The sequence below is a fragment of the Mus caroli genome, unplaced genomic scaffold (assembly GCF_978045245.1).
Source record: "Mus caroli unplaced genomic scaffold, Mus_caroli_1 scaffold_14, whole genome shotgun sequence".
In the NCBI taxonomy this organism is placed as follows: Eukaryota; Metazoa; Chordata; class Mammalia; order Rodentia; family Muridae; genus Mus; species Mus caroli.
Window position 1 is genome coordinate 17,029,370 of NW_028227269.1, and position 24,122 is coordinate 17,053,491.

Consider the following 24,122-nt stretch of genomic DNA (forward strand, 5'->3'; position numbering starts at 1 on the left):
ATTGACAACTAACACCTCCACCCCCAAGACCTGGTCCCCTGCTTTTAGGGCTCAGGCAAAGGGCATATGAGAACAGCTAGCCTGATACTCACATGTCACTGCCTGGGTTGGGCTTGACTGGGTCCTCAGACGGTAGGCAACACTCCATGATTTCATTAAAGCCTGCATTCCCGATATTCTTGGCAAGCTGCAAAAACAGAAGTCTATTTCAGAGCACTCAATTATTAATACCCTCCACTGCTGTCCATTATTCACAATCTGATGATTTATTTAATGGCCACTAAGAAATAGCGCCATAAAGTGGTTTGCTTTTAATGAAAAGGCACAGAACGCAAAGCCCCATGGTATTGGTGCAGTGTGATGACCCACGGAGGAGCCTGTGGGAAATGGACGCCAGTCACCACAGACTTGGAGAAGCAGGAATTCGATCCATGGAGATCTACATTCTCACCTGCCTTCCTGCAGAAATCCTTTCACCCACAGCCTTCTTCATACTAGCTGTGAGCAGTGTCACAGAGATTCATGGGACCAGGAGTTGGCCCTGGATGTAAGGGTTGTGGTGAGATGGCCCTCACTCTTGTCTGCTGTGGTGGGGTTGCATAGGCCAGGGAGAAATCCCCTTCCCCTCCCATTTGCCTTTATTACCAGTGGCAGGCAGGAGAGCTGGTCCCAATGAGGTCTAGAGAGCAGGGGAGTTGTCCCTGCCCCTTACCTGCTACTGCCCTTGGGCCCTGCACCTCTCCTGGGCAGCAGAGTAGAGCTGGCCCTGGACATGGTGTGTGCAGGTGAGCCAGCACAAGGTCATGAGCTAAAGAGAGCTGGCCCTGTCTCCTGTTTGGTGGCCAGTAGTGCAGACCAGGTTGAGACCCACTTCTCCACTCTCCCATCCTTCACCACCTATAGTAAGTAGAAGAGCTGGCCCCAGGGTCATGAGAGTGTTCAGAGTGGGAGAATTAGCCATGTCCCCTACAGGTTATGGCACTTGGAGAGTAGGCTCTGCAGCTAGCCTGGTGGGGCTGGAGGGCGGGGTTTCCTGGTGACCTGGCCTATGCTCGTGAGAGCTGGGGAGCTGGTGGGCTCAGCAGCTTAGATACCTCTCAGGCCCAGAATCAGGGCTTTGAATTAGCCCACCCCAATGATGAACTGCTGGAGTACACAAAGGGGGCTAGTCCTACAGACCCTAAACTACAGCATTTCCATGACATAGGACAACAACAGGATATCTGAAAGGAGTCCTGGTAAGGTTCCAGAATTGGAGCCTTAGATAGAGTGGCAGAAGGCAGAGCCCTCGAACCAGACCAACGAGTCAGTGCAATGAACATCTGCAGGCAAAGAAGAGTGGACAGAAGGGAATACTGTGAGATACACTGAGACACACTGCAGCTTTTACAACAAGAGGTTTTTTCTCTGTCAGGGGGGAGGTTGTAAGAGTGGAGGGAGAGATGAGTGGGATTGGGGTACATAGTATGAAATGAGAGAGAGAGAGAGAATATGAGTATGTGACACTTTTAGGGAAAACTCTTGGCAAACTATAACACTAACATCACATAAGACATCCAGGTGACCCCAGATGTGTCTTCTGACTTTTCTTCTCATCTGACAATCACCAAGTACCAGGCACAACCACGCTACCTTGATAACATGGCAACTGGCATTTGCTGAACGAAGCCAGGAGCTCCTTCAGAGCAGGGACATCCTTGCCTCATCCCAAGCACAGAGCTCATCACCTGCTCTGGAAGTGAGCTTCCAGGACAGATTCCTGTCACTGCTGTGCCCTGGCCCTCAAGTCAGATTTCCCAAAACAATACTGGTGGGGCACATCTTGCACAGGGATAGGAAAAAAACAGATTAAAGTCATCATTGGAACACTAACAGTGAATGACACAATGTCAAACTTCTTAGCTAGATTGCCCATGCAGAAAAAGGGTGCAGAGACAGTCTGGAGGTGTGGCTGTAGAGAGGGTCTGGTGTGTCTTTAGGGGTGACTGGCTTAAGTTCGGATCCAAAAAATAAGTGTCAGGAGCCACCCCAATGCCTCCTAGTCTGCATTAAGTCGAGGGGTGTGGGGGAGAAAACTCACCAGGAAGCAGAACATTTCCCTTCTGCTCAGATCTGGCTTAGCTGGGGCAGCTGGGACATGGAGCCAGCACATCTGTATGTCACACATATACACATTCAACACTGGAGCAACCCGTCGCCTCATGTATCTGCTAAGACCCAGTTTATAAAGTAGCCTACAGGGAGCCACGTGGAACCATCGAGAGAGGCAAAGCCCCCAAAGCTGGAGGCCATGGGATCCTACCGAGAAACATGGGGCCAGCAGACCCCTGAGGAGCAATGCTTGGGGCGGGGAGAGCAAGTACTGACCAGAGCTTTGGTATCAAGAGCTGCCACCGCCACCTGAGGGAAGTGTGGATGTGCTGAATGGGAACCTGAGCTACACCAGCCGAGGAGGAGGCCACCGAGGCCACCGTTGTTCACTGGTACATGTCTCTCCCCGTCGGGGGTCTGGGCTCCAGGGCCCTAGAGATGGGAAGTGTGAGGGTACCCAGGTACATCCAACACTGCTTTGCATGGCTTCTAATTCCTAAGACATGGAAGTGCCATGTAAATCACTGTCAAATGACACTGTTCAGGGAGCAACAAGAAAAATCTTCATGTGTTCAATATGGGGCAAAACCTTAGTAGGTAGGCTCAGCTACTTAGCACGTGAACAAAGAATGCTCAAGGGTCAGGAAGATGGAGGCGCTTCAGGAGACTCAGCAGCCAGGTGCCTCTCTTCATCCAAGGACATATGGGATAGATTTCAGGATGAGGAAAATTCAAATTTGGGTTTTCTTTTAACTCCTAGAATATCTTTTAATATTATTGGGGGGGGTTATTTACTTTATGTATATGAGTATTTTGTCTGCATGTATGTATATGTACCAAAGGTATACAATGACCATGGAGCTCAGAAGAGGGTGTCAGATCCCCTGGAACTACAGATGGTTGTGAGCCAGCGTATGGGTGCTAGGAACAGAACTCAGGTCCTTGCAAGAGCGACAAGTGCTCTTCAACACTGAGCCAGCAATCCAGCACCCATTTTAAATAATTCCAACTTGAGGTTGGTTGGATTTGTAGATTATAAACCCACCGACACAGAGGGCCAACTGAATATCACTTAAGACAGTGAAACTGAAGCCTCAATTCTTCATGCTGCTTCGTAAACACAAAATGAGGCTGTCATGTAACTGAGTCCCTCAGCTGTTTTGGGTATTGGGCGCAAGCCAAATGTTGGTCTTTACTGGATCAGTCCAACAACAGAGACAAATTGATAAAACAAACAATTAAATAAAATTTAAAAGAAAGAAAAGGGAGGAGGATGAGGTGGTGGCGGCGGCGGCGGTGGCATCGGGGACATGACACAGTGGATAAAAGCATTTGAATTTTGAACTGACAACCTGACTCTGATCCCTGGAACCCATCAAAGCTGGAGGTGCTGATGTACATCTGTAACCTCAGCTCTCCTCTGGCAAGATGGGAGGGGCAGACATTAGAATTACCCAGACCCATGTGCCAGCTAGGCTAGAATATACAGACCAACAGGAACAAGAACAACCCTTGTTTCTCAAGTGTGGAAGATAAAAACAGACTCCCAAAAATTGTCCTGCCACCTCCACATGCACACTGTGACACACATGTCTGTATACAGACAATAAAACAGGAAAAAAAATTTTTTTAAAGTGGCACAGTGTTGGGGGTGCGGCAACAGACACTCCTACTCACCCCTGCAAGACCCCAAGTCCAGGCGCGCTCACGACCAAGAAGACGCTGAGAATCACACATGCCCAGAACAAGGAAACCGGGCCTTTATAAATCTTTAGCAGTGCCTAAGTAGGGCATGAAGCTACAACAAGACCTGAGGTTTTGTCTAGACACTAGTTTTAGAGTTTGGGACTGGCTGGAGCAAACTTCCTGCTTCCTGTTTCCATGGGGAGAGATATCAACCTTTTCCTACCTCTGTTCTTTCTTGAGGACAGAGACCAGAAGTGAGGGGAGCAAGACTTCTCTGAAGTCTCTTAGGTCCCACAGGGGTCACTACACTGAGGCCTGCTCCTCCTCTAGGCCTGGTGCCCTCAAGCTGCCCAATGGGGTGGGATTACCACACAGTTTCCACACACAGGCACCACATAGCCATCTGGGGCTTGCCAACTACACAGTCGTCTAGATCTGTTCTGGTTTACCCTTGCTTGCCTTCTGTTTGCCCCCAGCTCTGTTCCAGTAGGGATGGAAGGCCTGAAGACACATCATGCCGTTTGATACATATGTGCACGAGGGCCCAGAAAACACAGGAGGGGTGAGTTGTGCAGGCAGAATCAAGAAATTCTGGGGGCTTAACAAGAGTAGGGCATGAACAGCTAGAGATTGGGAAGGGAGTTCACATGCCTAACATCTATGTGGACCTGGCCATTTCTCTAAAGTATCTGACAACATATGCAGATGCCTGGGGACTTGGTTTTTTACTCATGGGTAAAAACAGCTCAGAGTTGTGACTTACACATGGGTTTGCACACAGCCTGTGGTGTCTAAGGATCTTTAAGGGTATTACATGAGCAAGTTTCTTGGACTCTGAGTCTCATGTAGCCAGAGAAAAGGCACACGCACACGCGCGTGCACACACACACACACACACACACACACACACACACACACAGATAGCCCTCCCCCACCCCAAAACATGCACACAAACTCCAGCCATGCCAATGCCTGGAGCCCAAACATGATTCACGGATGGCAGCTGACTGTAATTTCTCATAGCCCTAAGCAACTACAGAGTGGCTTAGTTGAGTGTCAGCAAAATGCCAGCATTGAAAAGCAGTTCCCAGGGCTTGAGGCTGCGGCTGACCAGCCCAGATGTCTGACAGTGCAGTAGAGAGAGACCTCAGGAGACAGCTGAGTCAGCTAACCAACTCCCTGGGCTTCCTGACACTCCTCCACCGTGACGGAAGACTTTAACATTCAACTGCCTTTTTCCCCTTTATTCTGCTCAGACAGGGTCTCACTCTGCAGCCCAGGATGGCCCTGGGACCCACTGGGTAGCACAGGCTAGTCTCAAGGTAGCAGCAATCTTTGTTTTTAGCCTTCCAAATTTTGAGATTGCAGGCATGAGCCATGACATTCCACTCTAAATTAAACTTCAAAATACTGAGGTTTTCTTTTTAACTTCAACTATGATAGTGAAATGGATCCCATGAGACCAGTGCCCTACTAGGTAATATAGTTTTCCAGGTGACACCCTCCCCATACCCCTCAAAAGCTTCTTACAATGTTCTTCAGCATTAAGGAGAAAATTCATTTCTTTAAAACCCAGGCTTGTCATAGGTTTCTGGAACTAGGTTCATTGAAGCTCTTACCCAGTGGTTCTCAGCCTTCCTAATGCTGTGACCCTTTAATACAGTTCCTCCTGTTGTAGTGACCCCAACCATAAAATTATTTTCATTGCTACTTCATGGCTGTAATATTGCTACTGTTATAAACCTAATGTAAATATCTGAAATAAAGATGGTTTTAGGCAACAACTGTGAAAAGGTCATTTGACAACCCCAAAGGGGTCACCATCCACTGCTCCAAGCCTACTAGAGTATGGAATGCCGAAGTGGTCGGGTGGCAAACTTCCCCAAAAGAACCTAACAAACCCTCCATCCGCTCGTGTTCCATTTCACTGAACCAGAAGTGACTTCAAAAGCAGGAAGTGGAGAGGATTACTAACCAGCCACCTACAGAGATGCCCAGGTCCGGCCTTCAACATGTTTCCATGTTGTGTGCTTTGAAACAACAACACAGCCGGGTGTGGTGGCGCACGCCTTTTATCCCAGCGCTTGGGAGGCAGAGGCAGGCGGATTTCTGAGTTCGAGGCCAGCCTTGTCTACAAAGTGAGTTCCTGGACAGCCAGGGCTACACAGAGAAACCCTGTCTCAAAAAACCAAAATAAGAGAAAAAAGAAAAAGAAACAACAACACTTTAAAATGGAGAAACAGCCAGCACACAGTATCAGGAAACTGCAAACCAGGAAATAATCCACAGAACCAAGCAAAGGGCTCCTTTGGAGAAGAAAATACCACAGTCATGTTGGAGGACTGGAACAAGCAACCATTGATCTCCCATTCAAAGACATGACGCCAAAGAGAAAACGGAAGTGTGTTCAGGTCCTGCCCATGGGCTAGCTGTCTCTTTCAGGTCATTTTAAGAGTCTCGGCTCGCCAACAACAGCAAAACTGGGAAACTGGAATTACTCTGATAAATAAGGGAGTGAAGGGGCAGCCCATGGGATGAGACAAACACCTGAGATCCTGGTCCTACTCAAGGACAGAATCCAGACTATTATAACGAGTTTGTATAACTTGACAGAATGAACACAGTCCTGACTTGAGGGCAGAGGACCAAAGACACAAAACAGCAAATGGGTACGAGACGAATGTGCAGCAGCGCCAGCTGCAGCGACATGTGAGCAAAAACCATCACTTCTCACCAATAAGCCTTATCAAAACCTTCGAGGTGAATGAGAAAAAGAACCATATATACTGTTGATCTGAATTTATGGAGATTTCTTTAAGAAAAATAAAAGTAAGGGGCAGAGATGGCTCAGCAGTTAAGAGCATCCACCGACCGCTCTTATAGAAGACCCAAGTCTTATCCCCAGCATCCACATCAGGTATCTCACAGCTAAGCTGCCTGTAACTCCAGCATGGGGGGTTTCTGATGCCCTCTTCTGAGGCATCTCTCCAGGCCCACTTTTTGAGTAGTCATTGTTGGAGCAGGGCTCTGACTAGCTCTTGAAAGCTAATTACTAGATGTCTAGGGATTCTGAGAGACAGCTGTTAGACAAGGCTACTGTTAAAAATTATACTATGTAAATGCATGATAAGTCAACAACTATGATACTAAATACTCAAGGCTCATGATCTTGCTGGGCATGTTGGTTGGCGCACACCTGAATTCTAAGCACATAGGGACCTGAGGCAGAAGGAAGGAATCTGAGTTTAGCCTGGGCTACAGAGTGAGACCCTGTTCCAAATAAACAAATGAGGACAAATCTCATCATTTCTGAATCTTACTCCATTTCACTATCACCAGTGACTGGAGCTGTCTACATGCATCAGATTTATATGAAGAGGGGATGCAGAGCACTGTTACTAAACAGCTCCACACTCAGTAATTCATAAGAGGAGCTTGAAGCTGGCCACGACAGAAGCGTTTATACCAGGGAATAGGCGAGCTTTCATCAGGGACTCTCTGCTCCTCAGAGCTGGCTGTTGAATATGTGCTGGGCTCTGGAGAGGGGCACATGTGATGCTCACAGACTCCCAACGTGGCCAGACGGGCCACCACACACGCCAGTTTGTATCCCGGGAGTCTCAAAAGTGAGTATCAGCTAAGACAGATTAAAGGGAGCCTCATTTTTAGTGTGTTACCTGAACGGGTGCAGAACCTGGGTACATCAAGGTATTGTAAGCAAAGATTCCTATTGATGGGTGGGGATAATACACCATGGATGTTGAGACATAGAGATCAGATGAGCCAACACATATAAAGTGCTTCCAAAATAAGCCATCATCTCACAATACATCATTTGACATGATCCTCCACTGTAAGCAGAGCAGGGAAGGTTGGAATTGCTGCAGTCCATCTATGTTTGCTGAGGTACTGTTTCCTTGAGAATTTAATGCGACCATTTAAAAACTAAGCCATAATCAACTTCCCCAGAGATGCCGCATACCTCAAAAACATAAGCTAGTGTCTCAGCAGCGGGAACCATACACATAACCAAGAACAAATTGTGAGGGCTTGCTAAGTCTGCTTCATTTATAAGCTGAAAGTAACCAGGGGTGTTGCTGTGTGAGGTGTCAGGATCCACCCTAGCTATTCCCCACACCTGTCCTCCAAGATGGAACAAGGAATTCCTTGGAAAGATAGGGAAGCTTCCCCAAGACAGCCAGAGGCATCAGGACTACAGACACACTGGACTCAGAGATGGAGAACATTTACTGCCCCGTGGGTGGAACACTGACTGTGAGGACTGATGTTCTATCACTATTATTGCTCTTGACATTAAAATCAATGACAATCAATATCCACTTACTACTTGCTACCCAACATCCAGTCCTCTCAGGAAAGACTTCCAAGCACGGCTTTCCAGACGGAAACCATGGACTCTGAAGTGCCAAAGCCCATGTAAGCACAGAACTGGCCTCGTGACTCAGTCAGCCTGCAGTGTCAGGTACCCAAAGGTCTGTCTTAAAACATGGTTCCAGTTCCCCATCCCCCTTTCAAAAAGCATTCATATTACCAGTGACTCAAGAGTGAAAAAGTATTTCAGAAAAGTGAGAGCAAAACCAGAAGCCAGTGTTTCTCCTGAGAGGAACAAGAAAGGTCAGTCAGACAATGGAGGCTTGAAGCAAGAAATGGATACAGTTTTGTCAGAAACCGGTTGGTGACTTGAGGTCAGTAAACCATTTATTGCCCTTGGGCTTTAGGTTCCATGCCTGGTTAATGAAGGAGTGAAGGGGGGGGGGGGGCTAGCTATAGCTATCACTTCAGCTGTTCATCACTCAGTGACAGAAGACTCCTACACAGCCTTGGTCACTTGCACTTTCTGCATTTAGGAACATCACATAACAGACACACCCTTCATCACTGGTGTCGGGAAGTCGGTAATTATCAATGAGTCTCTAAGTCTAATTACCAGAAGCTCAGACGTTCCCAATACATCTAATGTCAGGGACTGCATCCTGGAGTAATGAACCCCCAGCTCCCGGTGGATCCCAGAGCACTCGATGCAAGTCAGGATGCCCAGGTTGGTAGAGAGCCACGTCGGATCTGTCAAAGGAAAAGGGACATCATGAGCTTGCCATCAGAGAACAGTCAGGAGGCAGAAGTTTCTCCCTGTCAGGCTTTGAATAAGAGCATTTTACCTTAGACACAGCTGCTGTCCCTGTCTAAAATTCCACTAAACCCACAAGCAATGTCCTTCTTCTCCTTCCAAGTCCTATCCTTCCAAAAGCAAGTGACTAAAAGTCACCTGGCCATACTGCAGAGTGGAAGAGGAGGGACAGGACTCTCCAAAGCAGAGCATTGAGGGGACGGATAAGATCTCAGGATACCAACAGGAACGGAATACACACCCCATGCCTGTGCTGTGCTGTGCTGTGCTGTGCTGTGCTGTGCTGTGCTGTGCTGTGCTGTGCTCAGGGTCTGGGTTGTGGGAGTAGTCAACTGTGCTGTGAACATCTGAAGTCAGAGAACTTCTACACACTCTCACCTCACTCAACGCTCAGGGTGTGCTGCTAGCAAGTAGCGAGCACATGGTCACCCTTCGTTTCCCAGAGTTCAAGCTAGACTTTCCCCACATGGCACGTTCATGTCCTCATTTAAATATCCCTCCAAGTGCTTAGTGTACAGTGTGGACCCAGTCAATACTTGACAGCAAATGCTGAACTTACAAAGCATTGAAATTAAGATGTATTGGAGCACAATGTCTCCCGAGTGCTTCCTGCCCCCTGAAATCCTCAGCAGAGAAACATCATGATCTTGCCCATGAGGTCATCATCAAGTTCTTTAAAAACTGTCTAGTTGTTAAAAAGTGGGAGTTGGGGAGAGGGGCTGGGGAGATTGACAGGAGCACCTGCTGTTCTTGTACAGGACCAGAGTCCATGGGTCCTGCCCAGCATCCATGGGTCACAGAGTGTGCCTGAAAGTTACTTTAAATGGTCCTCTAAGTAGGACAGAGAGGCTGATGGGAATCCTAGGCAAAAGCACCCCTTACACACATACAAACTCACCCTCACAGCCCCTCCGAGCCTGAGACTAGTGACCTTCAGTTCATCCCCAATGTGTCCTTCAGTTTTCATTGCCCGAAAGACGCTGATCTGTAATCTTTTCATCTCCACCAGGCTGTCTTTCCAGGGTCCTGCCCTGGGCCCAGCAGGCAGTGATCTCCTACCCATGTGCCCCATTGCTCTCTGTACACAATTCATTAAGCATTTGTGTAATGGGATGAGCCCAGACTGAATTGCACCAATTTCATGTTTGAAATGAGAATGGAAAAAATAAAAATCAGTGGGTGGATTTCAGGCATCCCTGGAATCTGAATGCCATAGAGCTGGGGCTGGGGCTCTCCCGGGTCACCTGATGCCCCACAGTCGCAGCACACGTCATTGCCCGTCATCCTCTGCACCTCCGAGATGATCTCCTTGGTCAGCTCTTGGACGATGTTATTTTCTCCGGTGTTGTCATCACCCTTAAACGCATTGTTCAGAGCTTCTTCCTTGCTGTTCTGCAGCACAGACATCCATCTGGGCAAACAGCAGCAGTGCGGGGTGTCAGCTGGGTGAACACGCTCACTCCCACCCTTGGTTCCAGCCCCACCCACAGAACTTACATCTGACATTCTTGTTCGTCTTCCGCTTGGAAGTGGTACGTCCTGTCATCTGCACAGCAAGGGAGACTTATCACTGTGCAGCTGGGTTTATTTACCTCAGGAATAAATAATGTGTGCTCTCTACCAGATTAGTGTATAAAGTCATGCGCATGCCGTGCATGTGTGTGTGCCTGCCTGCCTGCTTGAATGTGTGTGCTGACTTCAGTCATTGTGACTTTATAATACAAATCTAACAACCTGCCCCTTTCTAGTCTAAAAGATGCCGTTTCCAGAGAATTTCTATAATCTCTTTAAAGAGCCATCCCCAAAAAGGAACTGCTCAAGTTCTTTGATAAGAGCCTTCCCTATCTCACTTTTTGAGGTATTGTCTCTTTATGTAGACCAGGCTAGCTTTGAACTCACAAGAGATTTGCCTGCCTCTGCTTCCTGAGTGATAAGCCTAAAGGCTCGGCTAATGCCCCCTGACAAACAAAAGCCTTTTCTGGAAAACACAATCTTAGACATTTTCTGGCTTCCTTAGAACTAATACTATATCAGAAATTCTAAAGCCACACTCCGAAAGTCCTATGTCACAAGCACAGCTAGCCTGATAAGATGAATAACGGTATAAGAGGAAGTGTCGCGGTGTGCATCAGGTACCTGCAGTGTCTTACAAGTGCTTTCAGGGGCTGTGTTCCCAGGAGGGGTGGATGAGGGACAGCTTAATTTCTGTGCTATTCTTGCCAAAATGAACAACCTCAGTTAAGTCCTGAGGTACCACAGGAGAAACCTAACTTGGCAGACATCTCACAACAAAACTGGACAGCAGTCTTCAAAACGTACAAAGGTCAACATGGGCAAGGGATGACTGTAGAAACTGGACCCCTAGGAGCCATGACTAACTATAATCTAAATGTGACATGGGGCCCGGAAGGATCAGAGCACCAGGACAAGGACAGGAGTGGGAAATGGATACATTCTGAGTATCATTTCACAGCACCAAGCCTGTGTCCTTCCTCAATGTGGATTTCTCTAGTAATACATACTGGCTAAATTGTACTGACATATCTACACACACACACACACACACACAGGAACGCATCATAAACACATGCACATATGCACACACACATACACGAATGCATGAACATGTGCAAACACACACACACAAATAAATGCTTTTGAAAATATAATGAGTAGACAGCTCTTCAGTAGTAGTTTTCACTCCTTGTCTTAGAAAGACTCTTGATGGGCCGTCTAATTGGGGCCAAGTATCAAGAGGGGTCAAGTGCAGACACAAGTGAGGTTCACAGCAGAGGTTTTGTTTCTTTAAAATCTTAACACCAGGGGGAGTCAGACATCACTTGTTTACAACCTATCTGTCACCAAAGAGAGGAACAGGCAGAGAACTACTTCAAGTTAGACAAATACTGGATTGCAGCAGACTGAAGTGAGCAAAGAGGCATGGCCACCTTCTTCTCCCAGGCACCTCACAGCCCCGCCCAGCCTCCTAGGAAGAGGGCCAGAGGGGCAGGTCCACAGTTCTAGCCGGGAGCTTGCCAAGTGGACCTCAGAGTTCTCAGGAAGCTGTGACTGGAGGGCATGTCAGTGTCCTGGGCCCACACTGAGCTACTTTACAGCCAGGTTGGGTGTGGCTTTGTCATCTGCTGACTAATTCTGCCAGTAATCCCACTGGGCACTGGAGAAATGGGAGGTCATTCCGTATAAAGTGTCCAAATCATAACGCCCTCTCTGCAGGCTCTCTGGAAATCCACCTAGACCAGCACAGTTTCCATGAGCTTCTGCCACAAGAGAAGCTTTTGGGGCTGTAGAAAGGCATGCCACCAAGGCCCTCTGAGTTCCATCCTGTCTGGGAGACTGGCCAACTTATCTCATAATTCTAACCATGGTCCTTCCTAGGGTGCTTGTGTGGCTCAAAGACAATGGCTCAAGAGTGTGCCTGAGGGCACAAGACTGGACAGGTCCCAAAGGGCTGGCTTTACTGCAGACAGATCCCCCTAGAGGAGCAAGTTCCCTCTAGATCAGAATGGGAAGCCCCTGTTTGGGAGCGGGAGATAACAGTGGGGGCGGGCCTTGCAGGCAGAAGCTCAAGGCAGCCAGCCAGCCTGTCATCCTCTCAGCAGATTCAATACAGAATGATCCGTGAGGAGAAGGATGACTCCTGGGGTGCAGCTACATTCTCACAGGCCTGCTGCTGTCTCTTGGCCTGGCATTGGGTTCATCTTTGATTTCCCAACAACTCAACTATGTTAAAATCAAGGACATGTGATGGCATTTGCTCCACTAGTCAGGAGGCAGAGGGAATAGGGTGCTAAATGAGCCAGTCCCCACCCCGATCCTTCCTGCCTTCTCAGGACAGCAGTGGCATCAGAGCTTTAGTCAGTACATTTTTCCTGATAACTTCAGGTCTCTCTATATGAACTTAAGCCCCAGCAGCTCTGCAGAGAGCATTCCCACCAGATGTTCCCAGAGAAATTAGATACTTTGAACATCTGCTGAGTTGAAAACTGGGTAGGACTGGAATTAACTTTGCCCCTTGAAGACCAAGCAGGGGTAGTGGGTGAGACAGGTTTTCAACATAACTAGTGTTCTGCATCTGCATAGCCACAACAGCAAACGGTGGTTGCGGCCAAGATTCACGGAGCACCTCAAGCTGCCACAAAGTCAACAGTGTGATCACGGTGAAGTCTGTCTGCATCACTGCCCTCGGGCATAACCAGACTCACACACTAGTCACTTCACCCACATCCTCAGGATGCAACGATTCACACCTAGCAGGCCTGTGTGCCCTTCCTATGTGCGCTCACTCCTCCCTGATGAGCTGAAAACACGCAGGAGAAAGGTTCTGGAGCAAGTGCTTCTGCACTGTGGTGTCTGCTGGGAACCCACGAGCCATTCTGGAGGTGACAGCTGAGGAGGTGCTGCACCTACCTCAAAGCTCAGCCAAGCTCGGATGGCTATCAAGTACTGCTGGGGTACCCGAGTGAACTCACACCTAGGGTAGCATCTTTTTAACAGGCTATCTTTTTTTTTTTAAAAAAAGAAGGGTTGAAAACCTGCTTTTCCAACCACTAGCAGACATCTAATGACACCATCACGTTTTCTCCTCTAACTCAACCTTAGGTTACAGTCTAGAGGAGGTGACCCGGCAGTGGTCACAGTGGTCACATGTAAAATACAGTCAAGGCTTAGCTTTTTACATTGTAGATGGAATTCTGAGAGTAAGGTTTGCTATACATGGAACCTACCAGACTGAGGAGACAGGAAGCAACACAATCAATCTCTCTCTCTCTCTCTCTCTCCCTTCCTCTTTCCCTCCCCTCCCCCAGCCCAGTGATCCTGTCTCTCCCTCCCTCACAGAGTTGGAGTTAGAGGCACATGCTTACAGCAAGTGCTCTAACCCACTGAGCAATCTCCCTAGCTCAGCATAAAGATGGCTCCCCTGTCACCTAGCTGAGCTTGGCCTGTGGCTCAGTGCAGTGGGTCTGCAGATTGAAGCCTGCTGAGGGGTACAAGCCACACAGGTGGTGGAGACGGTGGCTTGACCAGACTTCTCAATCTGCTTTGAATGTTAAATCACATCTCACTGGCTCTGAGGTCTCAGTCATGTGGTCTGAAGAATTAATCAGACCGTGGGATGGCATGCTAGGATTGACTGGACACGCCACCAGCCTAGGCCCCTCAGGCTAGTGCTTTGTGTAAACTCCACTGCTGTGCTGGATTGCTGGGGACACCACTTCAGAGGGAAGACTGGCCCACCCTTTCCTGAACTATAATCATGCCACGCACAATGACGGGGGACAAAAGCTATTTATCATATTTTCCTTAAGATGTCATGAGCCCCTTCCTTGTTTCTGGAAGGTTCTGAGTAAACGATTTCTGTAATTGCTGGTTATGGCAGTTCTTTTGTGTACACCACAAAGCTGAGAAATACACAGGAGCAAAAATGCAAATTCTGTAGTGGGAAAAATAAACAACTTTTAAAAAACTCAAGTTAATGGGCTATAATTAAAAACCTAATCATTTTTGTTTTGAGCTTTAAAAAAAAAACCTTATTACATTTATTTATGTTTTGTGTAGGGAGGGGACTTATGTGTACCATGGTGTGTGTGTGTGTGTATGTGTGTGTGTATATGTGTGTATGTGTGTGTGTATGTATGTGTATGTGTGTGTATATGTGTGTGTATGTGTGTGTATATGTGTGTGTATGTGTGTGTGTGTGTAAGTGTATGTGTGTATGTGTGTCTATGTGTGTGTGTGTGTAAGTGTATGTGTGTATGTGTGTGTGTAAGTGTATGTGTGTATGTGTGTGTGTGTGTATGTGTGTGTGTGTGTGTGTGTAACCTGCAGGAATAGATTTGCTCCTTCTACCACATGAGATCCAGGAATAAAACACAGGTTGTCAGGCTTGGCAGCCAAGGGACTTTAACCCACTGAGCCACCTCACTGGCCTCCAGATATAGCATTTAAAACACCACACAAATAAATTATAGAAACTCCACACAGCAAAACTGTCATTTGAAGAAGGCAGGTGAAAGGGTTTTAGGGCTGAGATTCATCCAGAGCAGTCTGTCTGCTTATGGACCAAGTAGCTGAGGCTCAAGTGGAGAGGGTGGTTCTCAATTTACAGAGCAGATGGAACAGGGTTGGCTTCAAAGGCCAATTCTAACCCAAGGGCCAGCAAGCCACCAATCAGCACTAGAAAGATAAGAGGCAGATCACTGGCCTCAAACTCGTAATCCTCCTGTCTCAGCCTCCTGAGTGCTAGTTTTACAAGCTTATGCCATAATACCCAACCACCTTAAGACTACCTTACGGCCTTCAAAAGGCTGAAGCTCCAGGTATGCGTAAAATGGCCATTGCTCAGTCTGGGAAAGAACTTACGTGATATGAGGTCGAAACACTTCTTCTCCTCGGGATTGGTCTTCACCTGGCAGGTTAGTAGGTTGAGCTTGGCAGGTGGCCGGTTGGCCTGTTTAAAAAAAAAAAAAAGCAGGTCTGTGGGCAGTGGTAGACAGTCCTCAAGAGCAGACCTCTTACTAGTTTACATAAGGTTTCCAGGGGTGGGACACACAGAGGAATGCTGGCGGTGGGGTGGGGTCCTTGGATCTCAGCTCCATAACAGCTTTCTCCCAGGGCACAACCAGCAGTCTATACAACCCATCTGACAGGGCGAGGGTCAGGCCTGTGTAGGGTTGGTGGTTGCTCCAGAGCTAAGAGACTGAGACACAGGGTTCTGACACCTTGAGGTGGCTTGAGCAAGCACGCAGCTTCATTTCATGAGCTTTTCAAAGTGTTCTCCTAAGTGGAAACACTACTTCCAAGAAAAGTCATTCGGCACATGCACACACAAGGGTGTGTGTGTTATGTGTATGCACATGAAAGGGTGTGGTCTGTGTGTTGTGTGTCCTTTGTTTGTTCTGACTATCTAAAACGAGCACAGGCAACAATTCACAACCCTAAAATCCAACCACCACTGTCACTTGTTTTCAGGAAACATATTCCACATACAAAAGATCACAACACATTTTATTGGTTTCAATTAAAAAGGGGAGAGGGGAACAGAGAATGGGGGGCCGGAGAGATGGCTCATTAACGAAGAGCAGTTGTTGCTCTTACAGAGGAACTCAGGTTGGTTCCCATCACTCACTTGGGTGGCTCAACTTGGAACTCCAGCTCCAGAAAATCTGATGCCTTTTTCTGGCCTCTACGGGTACCAGGCACACACTTGGGACATACATACATGCAGTCAAAACGCCCATATACATAAAATAATAATAAATACTAAGTCTTAAACTATTCTCACTCTTTGCTCTCCTCGGTCACTAGACGCTTCAAGATACATGACCTAGATTTGGGATTAATCCAGAGACATGTCTGTACCTATAGCAGGGCAGGCCTGACAGAGGCTCTTGCCCTTGCAGACCTGGGAATTCTTGCCATTTACTTTACAGAGCTGGGGGTGGGGGTGTAGTAGTCTCCATTAAAATGGGTCAGATCCCTGCAACTTGTGAAATCTGTATATGACAAAGGATGAAGAAGATCTGAAATCTGAAAATAAAAACTACATGATCAGGTTTATCTAGCACCCTTGTGGTTTGTGGTCATTTTGATGTTTTTGTTTGTTTAAGACAGGGTTTCTTTATGTAGTCCTGGTAGTACTAGCTGTCCTGGAACTCTCTCTGTAGACCAGGCTGGCCTTAAACTCACACCAGGCTTGCCTCTGTCTCCCAAGTGCTGGGATTAAAGGTGTGTACACAGATAACATGAACAAATGAAATCACATGACCTGGGCTGAGCAGCCAGGGAGTCAGGGAGTTGGGGAGCAGGGCTCCAACAAACATGCAGGGTTCCACACACTGAACATTTACTGTCACCTCCCTGGCTTTGACATGGTTTCCAGAGAAGATGGGCATTCACCTGCACTTACATTTAAAGTTTTAGAGAATTTCATATATGTACACAATGAAATATAATCCTATCTACCCCTCAGACCACCTTACCTTCCCTCCTCCAAACTGCATGTCTTTTGGTTGTCCAGTTAGTGCTACCCACATGTACATGGGTGTGGGGTCATCCACTGCAGCATGGGAAGCTAACCAGTGGCTACATTTTCAAAAAAGATTTGAGTCTCCCTCTGCCAACAACTCTGTCATAGCAACTCAGTATGTGAACTACCCATCCATGCAAGGATGGTAGCTGGCTTGCTCATTGGTAGGTCTTATGCAGCTAGCCATGGCGGATACCAGGATACATTTAAGAGCCACAATTTGAGTTATACATTTCCTCTCTCCCCACTTCTGTCTGTCACCTTCCCACCCCGTGGTCACTCTCTACCTTGAATTATCTTCAAAGACACTTCAACCATCACTTGAAGGAAATGACAGCCCAGCACAGAGAAGGATCCAGAGCTTCATCTGGACTAGGGATTTGAGGCCATGAACATAGCTACATGTTAAAGGCTGCAGCCAAGAAGGACCCAGAGACACGCAACAAGCATCTTAAACACCGCTAGCTCTTACAGGTTCCACTTTAAAGACTGCTTACTTTCTGCTCATTTGGGTTATTAGCTACCAACAAAGGTGTGAGGGAAACTTACAAGAGAACATTCTATCCATCAAATCCCCTCCTTGCTGCCATTTTGGGGAAAAAAAAGTCATTATTCAATTTAGCTAGAGTACAGTGCTGTGGGCCGGGCGTGGTGGCGCACGCCTTTAATCCCAGCACTCGGGAGGCAGAGGCAGGCGGATTTCTGAGTTCGAGGCCAGCTTGGTCTACAAAGGGAGTTCCAGGACAGCCAGGGCTACACAGAGAAACCCTGTCTCGAAAAACCAAAAAAAAAAAAAAAAAAAAAGACAACAGTGCTGTTTCCTTCCCAAGGCAGCCTGGGTTTAGCAGGAAACTAGCAACTGGGAAGATCCTACCAGTCTTAGAGCTCGCAGCATGAGGGTCACAGGTTATTAGTGATTCTCCGACTTGATTGTACCATTCTACTTTCTATTAAATACCCCAGGCCTTTTTTTTTTTTTTTTTGCCATACATATGGCAAGCAGCCTACCACTTACCACTATCTCCAGTCCTTAAAACACTTTAAAATATAAACTTGTACTCTTCCCTCCAAGTGAATAACAATTACTTTTTAAAATGTTGGGCTGGCCAGGTGTGATGGCACATGCTTTTAATCCCAGCACTCAGGATGCAGAAACAGATAGACTTCCGTGAGTTCAAGGCTAGCCTGGTCTATACAGTGAGTTCCCAATTGGCCAGAGTTATACATTTTCTTAGAAATACATACATATATACATACATACATACATACACACACATACATACATACATACATACATACATACATACATACATACATACTAAAATGTTGGGCCCTCTTAAGCAGCAGGGAACTCTTCCAGCACAATGCAGCGCTCAGGCCTTGGTGGGGTGGCAGTGGTGGGACTTCCGTCAAGAAGACTCCTAATAAGAACTCTCACCCCCAGAAAGACTTTCCCAATGCCAGAAACAAACCTGCTGACCTGATGTGGCAGTACCTACGCAGGCTCTCCCTGTACCCATCCTAGAGGGTACCTGTACTCCTCTGTGGGAGTAAAGAGTGCAGCAATTTCACTTCCCAGTGGCTGCCTGCTTCCAGAAGGGAATGTCTTCCCCATAGTGCAAGCACACCCTAGGAGCTTACACTTCCCACAGACCCTATTCCAGCTGTGTGCCAGCAGCTGCTCTTAGATTCCTACTTCCTCAGACCCACCTTTGGAAACCTGTCCCCCTTTCCTGCTGGTAATGAAGCAGAGTCAGGAACGATTGGCAAAATGAGCAAGCTACATAGGAGCCAGATAAAAACCCATACCTGCAAATAATGCACCCCCCAGTCCTCTACATCTGCAATATGCAAGCATTTGCATGGCACAGGGACATGGAGGACCCTTCAGGATCCGGGAGTTGCTATCCAGGCTCCTCTGGGGTAGTTAGGTGGAGGCTGCCTTGGGACCCACTTACAGCTAGAGGAGGAAGTGGCTGCTAAAGCCAGAGGATACCCTCCCCCCCCCCCACAAGAGGAGGATCCTTGAGAGGATTCAACTCAAAGAACACAGCTTTTAAAAATACATACCCACTGTCTAAGAAGAGCATCAGCATCCTTGTGAAGATAATTATAACTACTGCCTGCCCCAGAACTGGGGCAACCCATCAAAATTTAAAGAATTTTCATTATGCCTTTGGAGAGCCAGCTGGAACTCTGGAACTCACTTGAAGCCACTTAGAATGCCATCATGGAATCACCAGGCATGCCCAAGGGATCACAGCCCTGTTGTTGATTTAAGTGGAGGGCCCCTCAGGGACCCCAAGAAAGCAGCTATGCCTTGTAACATGGGAGTTCTAACTTCCTCTACAGTGGCTTCTGCATCGACCTGATGTGTGTCTGAGCTAAAACAAACTAATGGGCACTGTGGAAATGAACCACATCAGAGAGCATGAGACCTGTCAGGGAAATCCAGCCGTCCTGGCCTGGTGTTCTGCATCTATAGGATGCACACACAGTTACACTTCCCTTAGTCTGAGCAGTAAGGCCCCTCATTCCTGTGCGCCTGCTGTGTGGAGAGAGTAGTACATCAAGATCCTAACTGAGGCTCAGGAGTGAGGAGCAGCTGGGTTATGGCAAGATGGATGACCTAAACTCTCCCGAGTCAGTGGCCTGGGTACAGGTGACAGAGACCAGGTCAACACTTGCTAAGAATATGTTCTAGGGTCTTGCCCTTAATGGAATCATAAGTGAAGGGGGCAATCCATCCCCAGACTCCCACAGCAACATCTTTGCTTCTATGACACTCTTCACGTTGAGACTTTTTGTTACTCAAAAGTTAAGTTTCTTAAGACCCCATCTTAAGTTAAAACCTTCCTATGTGTCCAAGAAACCCATCTGTGCTTCTGCCCAGTTATGCTTCTTAAGGGGACTGTAGGATGGGAGAAAAGTCTGAGAGAAAGGCTCAGGTTATTGCCCATGCTCATGACCAATGGACATATGTGGTATAAGACTGTATTGTATCTATATCTATATATGTGTGTGTGTGTGTAATATGTTACACACTACACATCTGCATTCAATGAAGGGGTGACCAACTTGGCTTTGACAATCCCAACCAGTGTCACCAGCCCCAGCCCCACTGGGTGGAGAGAGTAAAGGACTGTGGCAGTGTTCCTGATCTCTGGAAACTAAACTGGAAAGTGATTTGATTCTCACACAGCCCATACAAGGCTCGATTACAGTGCATGAGCTTTTACAAACAGGAAGAAAGGTAGGAAAACTTAAGGTGCATGACATTGCTGTAAGGAAGATGGATTCCCTTTCTCTCTAGATGTGGTTCCCAAAATTCTGAGGAGTAGAGAGATTATTCCTTTCTTTCTAGAGGCAGCAGAAGTCTCTGTAAGTAAGGAGGATGTCTGCATAAAGTTAGCTGGGGCAACAGGTGTGACGGTTTCTGGAAGTCAAAGGCTACAAAAGAAAAGTGGCTTGAGTGACTGGTTTGTCCTGGATTTGGTGATGTCATGAACAGTGACCAAAGGAGCATGCCCAGGGTGTAGGTGCTCCCCACACAGGCAAGGACACAAGTTTCTTAAGGGGAAACATTTTGAGAATGTGTCCTCACTAGAGCACACATAACAGACGTCAGCAACCATCCCCAGCCGAGAGTGCTGATTAAAAGATACTCACCGTGCCGTGGGAGATGGTGAGGAAGCCATTTTTAACGGAACACTTCCTCTTCTGCCACACTTTTCGGATCCTTAAGGAGAAGAGGGGAGATTGGGAGAGTTTAGAAAAGAACTCAGGAGATAGAACACAGGAGATAATCAGCCACGCTCCAACCCAGCACCGAGCTGGCTAGTCACCTACCCATCGCTCTTCTTGTAGAGATTCCCGTTCCTCTCTGTTCCATGTTCCTTGTTTCCCTGAGGTTGATGTAAGCTGTAGGCTGTACTTTGGCGAAGTTGTGAGTCCTGAAATGTGGCCAAGAAACTGCTTTTTAATGTATCTTGTTTAAGTCTCAGTTTTTTTTTTAAATCACTACATAAAGAGAAACATATGTGTAAATATTTTATTATTATTATAAAACTTCCCCTCTCATAAAGGCCATTTATAGGCTATGGAAGGAAATGTCAAAGCCAGTGTTTCTAGTGTGGTGTCGAGGAGCTGAGTGTTAGAATATTGCCTTGCATGTGGCTGACCCTGAATTCCATCCCAGCACTTCCATCTCCCCCTAGACCATCAGTACTTCTAATCTGGCTTTAATATGCCGCCTTGGAAGTGCTGGATTTTAATTTGGACCCTGGCAATGGCTAGGGGATCCTGGTGTTGAAGCCTTGAGAAGGAAGGTTCTACAATATATTGAGAAAGATCACTGCTTACCGCATGGGCAAAAGAAAAAGAAAGCTATTTGGTCTTTCTACCTCAGTTTCTTTCTTGGACAACAGGAAACACTCAATAAGACAGTAAATGTGCTAAGGATACATACAGTCACATATGTAAAACACCTGGTACATAAGAGCATTGGTCAAATATTCCCCCGCTCGCCTCATCAACCTCATGGTGTGCACACACATGTGTGGTAGGTGGGTGTCGCTGTTCCTAATTGTTCTAACACTGACTAAGCATACCACAAGAGCAGAGGGCATGCATGTGCTCAGCTGAGACTCACAGCGTACATCCACCCAATGACAAACTCTAGTACTAGAGTTTCTCAGAGCAAGAACCAGTGGGAAGTCTCCAGAACCCAGGCCAGTGCCAGTCATGACAGGCCCCCATCTCACACTGAGTACAAGGAGTGACCAGCCAGTACTGGATTCCAGCAGACCTATGGGAGTAAGCCGGAAGATCCCACTAACAGCTCACAACTAGGCAAGAGCCAAGACCTTTTGTGTTTATTGTGGATTCTGTCAAACTGGTTCTCTTCTCCTGAGGAAGCAGTTGTGATGATATTAAGAGCTTTGCTTAAGGGGCAGAGCCTCTCAAAGCCAGAGCAGAGTGTAGAACAGAAGATAAGTTCCGATGCCACCCTCCTTCCATCAAGCCACGCTGGAAGACCCAGAGACTAGGGACAACTTCCTTCCAGGTGTCAAGCAGCAGCTGATCACTCCCAAGAAAGCAAAGGCAGTGGCCAGACAATGAAGAGACTAATATATGACAGTCAACGTAATCCAAGCCCAACAAAGAATTAAAAACACCCAAGAATGGAGGGACCAAAAGTGCATTCTGAAGAAAGCCTGGAAGAGTCTCTCAAAGGTCTTTTTAAAAAACAACAACAACAAAACAAACAAACAACTATTCAAGGCAAGGGAGTTAGAAGTCAAGAGACAAGAGTGGGAGTGGTGGCCAGGACTCAGGGAAGAAGAGACATGCACTGAGCCAGGAGGCACAACAGCCAGCTTGATAGTCACAGTACAGGCTTTGGCTTCAAGGGACAGCAAGCCTCATGGACTCTTCCCAATTTAGGATATTTTTGTAATTTGTACTTTAGGGGTCAAACATATATACATATAAGAAACCACCACCTAATTTAAGATCATGGAGGTTGTAGCTATAAATAAGTCTTTTGAAAGTTTTACAGCTCTCTTTGAGTTAATTTAAGGTTATGATGTGAGGCACGGTTTCAGATTCCCTCCATTTCTGATGGGGACACAGATGTCTCAAGGCTACTCTTTTCCCACAGTCCTGGCAACACTGGTGGAGTCTACTGACCATAAAGGCATGGTTTCTGACTGAGCTCAATCCTGTGACATCCCTCTGCACACCCATTCTTCACATTCCGACACCACACCACTGCCCTGCACCCATTCGTTACAGCTTTGTGGTCAGTTCTGAAGTCAGGTGGTGTGAGTTCTCTAACCTTGCTCTCTTTCATGATTGCTTTGGATATTCAGAATCCTTCTGCATTTCCATATACATTTCAGAGTCAGCTTGTCAATTTCTGCAAAAAGGCATCTGGGATTTTGATGCAGAGAGCGCTGAACCACTGGATGTATTGGGGGGAGTACTGCTTATGTGTAAAACTGTTAAGTCTTGTTATATACCTGATACCAGATCCATGAAAGCCAATGTCTGGGTGCTGACTCTATACTCCTTACAGGAGTGTAGCCTCGGGCCTCACACTCTCCCTAAAGGACAGTACTTTAAGTCTCAGAATACCTAGGGCAAACCTAGCTTTCTACACTGTAAGAAATCCTGCCTTGGTCATGACTCTTTATGGAAGACTAAAATTAAGCCCACCAAAGACTCATTTGAGCTGGGTGTGGTACACATCTGAAATGTTCACACTGGGGCAGGGAGGCAGGACTAGTAGGGGAAAAGTGATGCAGGTAGGACCTATGACTGGGGAGCCAAATTCCGAGTCCTGGGCCTATAACAGGAGGGTGGGGCTTGAGCAAGAGTAGGAAGGCTAGAGAGATAACATGGCAGTTAAGAGCACCAACAGCTCTTCCAGAGGTCCTGAGTCCAATTCCTAGCAACCACATGGTGGCTCACAACCATCTGTAATGAGATTTGATGCTCTCTTCTGGTGTGCCTGAAGACAGCTACAGTGCACTTATATACATAAAATAAACAAAAAAATTAAAAAAGAGTAGGAGCATCAAGTTGTAGGGGAGAGAAGAGGCTAGCTGGGAGGACTGAAGCGGGGAGGACTGAAGCAGGGAGGACTGAAGCAGGGAGAACTAAAGCGGGGAGGACTGAAGCTGGGAGGACTGAAGCGGGGAGGACTGAAGCAGGATATACTGGCAATAATCAACAGTGGAGTTGTCCATTATAGCTCAGACACTGAGGGTGAGCACATGGTTTACTACTGCATCTAGGGGCTCCATAGCTGAAGAAATGAATTAGTACCTGTCAGTAACAGCTCTCTGATGAAGCCAATTTCCTCAGACCTCAAATCCTGCACCACCTGACCCATCACAGTCTTGGTGTCCCAGTGGCTGCCAACACAGCCATGCCTCATAAACTGCGTTGTTTCTTCCTGAGTTAAGAGTCTCCTTAGACCAAAAATAAAAAGCTCCCCACCAGTGCTCTAGAGAACAGCCACGTCAATGTCAGGCACTGTCTCTTCTACCTATTGTGAGGCTGTGGTCTCAAATCACAAGACTTGCACTTCCTGGACTAGGACAAGGTCACCATGCTGTGAGCAATCTCTAGCAAAGCAGCATTATG

At 47.2% G+C, this 24,122-nt stretch overlaps 1 protein-coding gene across 7 annotated transcripts in view; it reads right to left on the bottom strand.

Moving 5' to 3' along the window:
* The window catches only part of Asap2 (ArfGAP with SH3 domain, ankyrin repeat and PH domain 2), a 156,269-nt gene that overhangs the window by 29,513 nt on the left and 102,634 nt on the right, over positions 1-24,122 (bottom strand). For all 7 annotated transcript variants that reach the window (XM_021178725.3, XM_021178724.3, XM_085830226.1 and 4 more), the window contains 7 exons: positions 20,820-20,923; positions 20,640-20,709; positions 15,305-15,392; positions 10,421-10,469; positions 10,168-10,334; positions 8,726-8,859; positions 93-187 (listed from right to left, as the gene is read on the bottom strand). In XM_021178725.3, the coding sequence (XP_021034384.1) occupies positions 93-187; positions 8,726-8,859; positions 10,168-10,334; positions 10,421-10,469; positions 15,305-15,392; positions 20,640-20,709; positions 20,820-20,923 (707 nt within the window). The remainder of the gene's footprint in view (positions 1-92; positions 188-8,725; positions 8,860-10,167; positions 10,335-10,420; positions 10,470-15,304; positions 15,393-20,639; positions 20,710-20,819; positions 20,924-24,122) is intronic.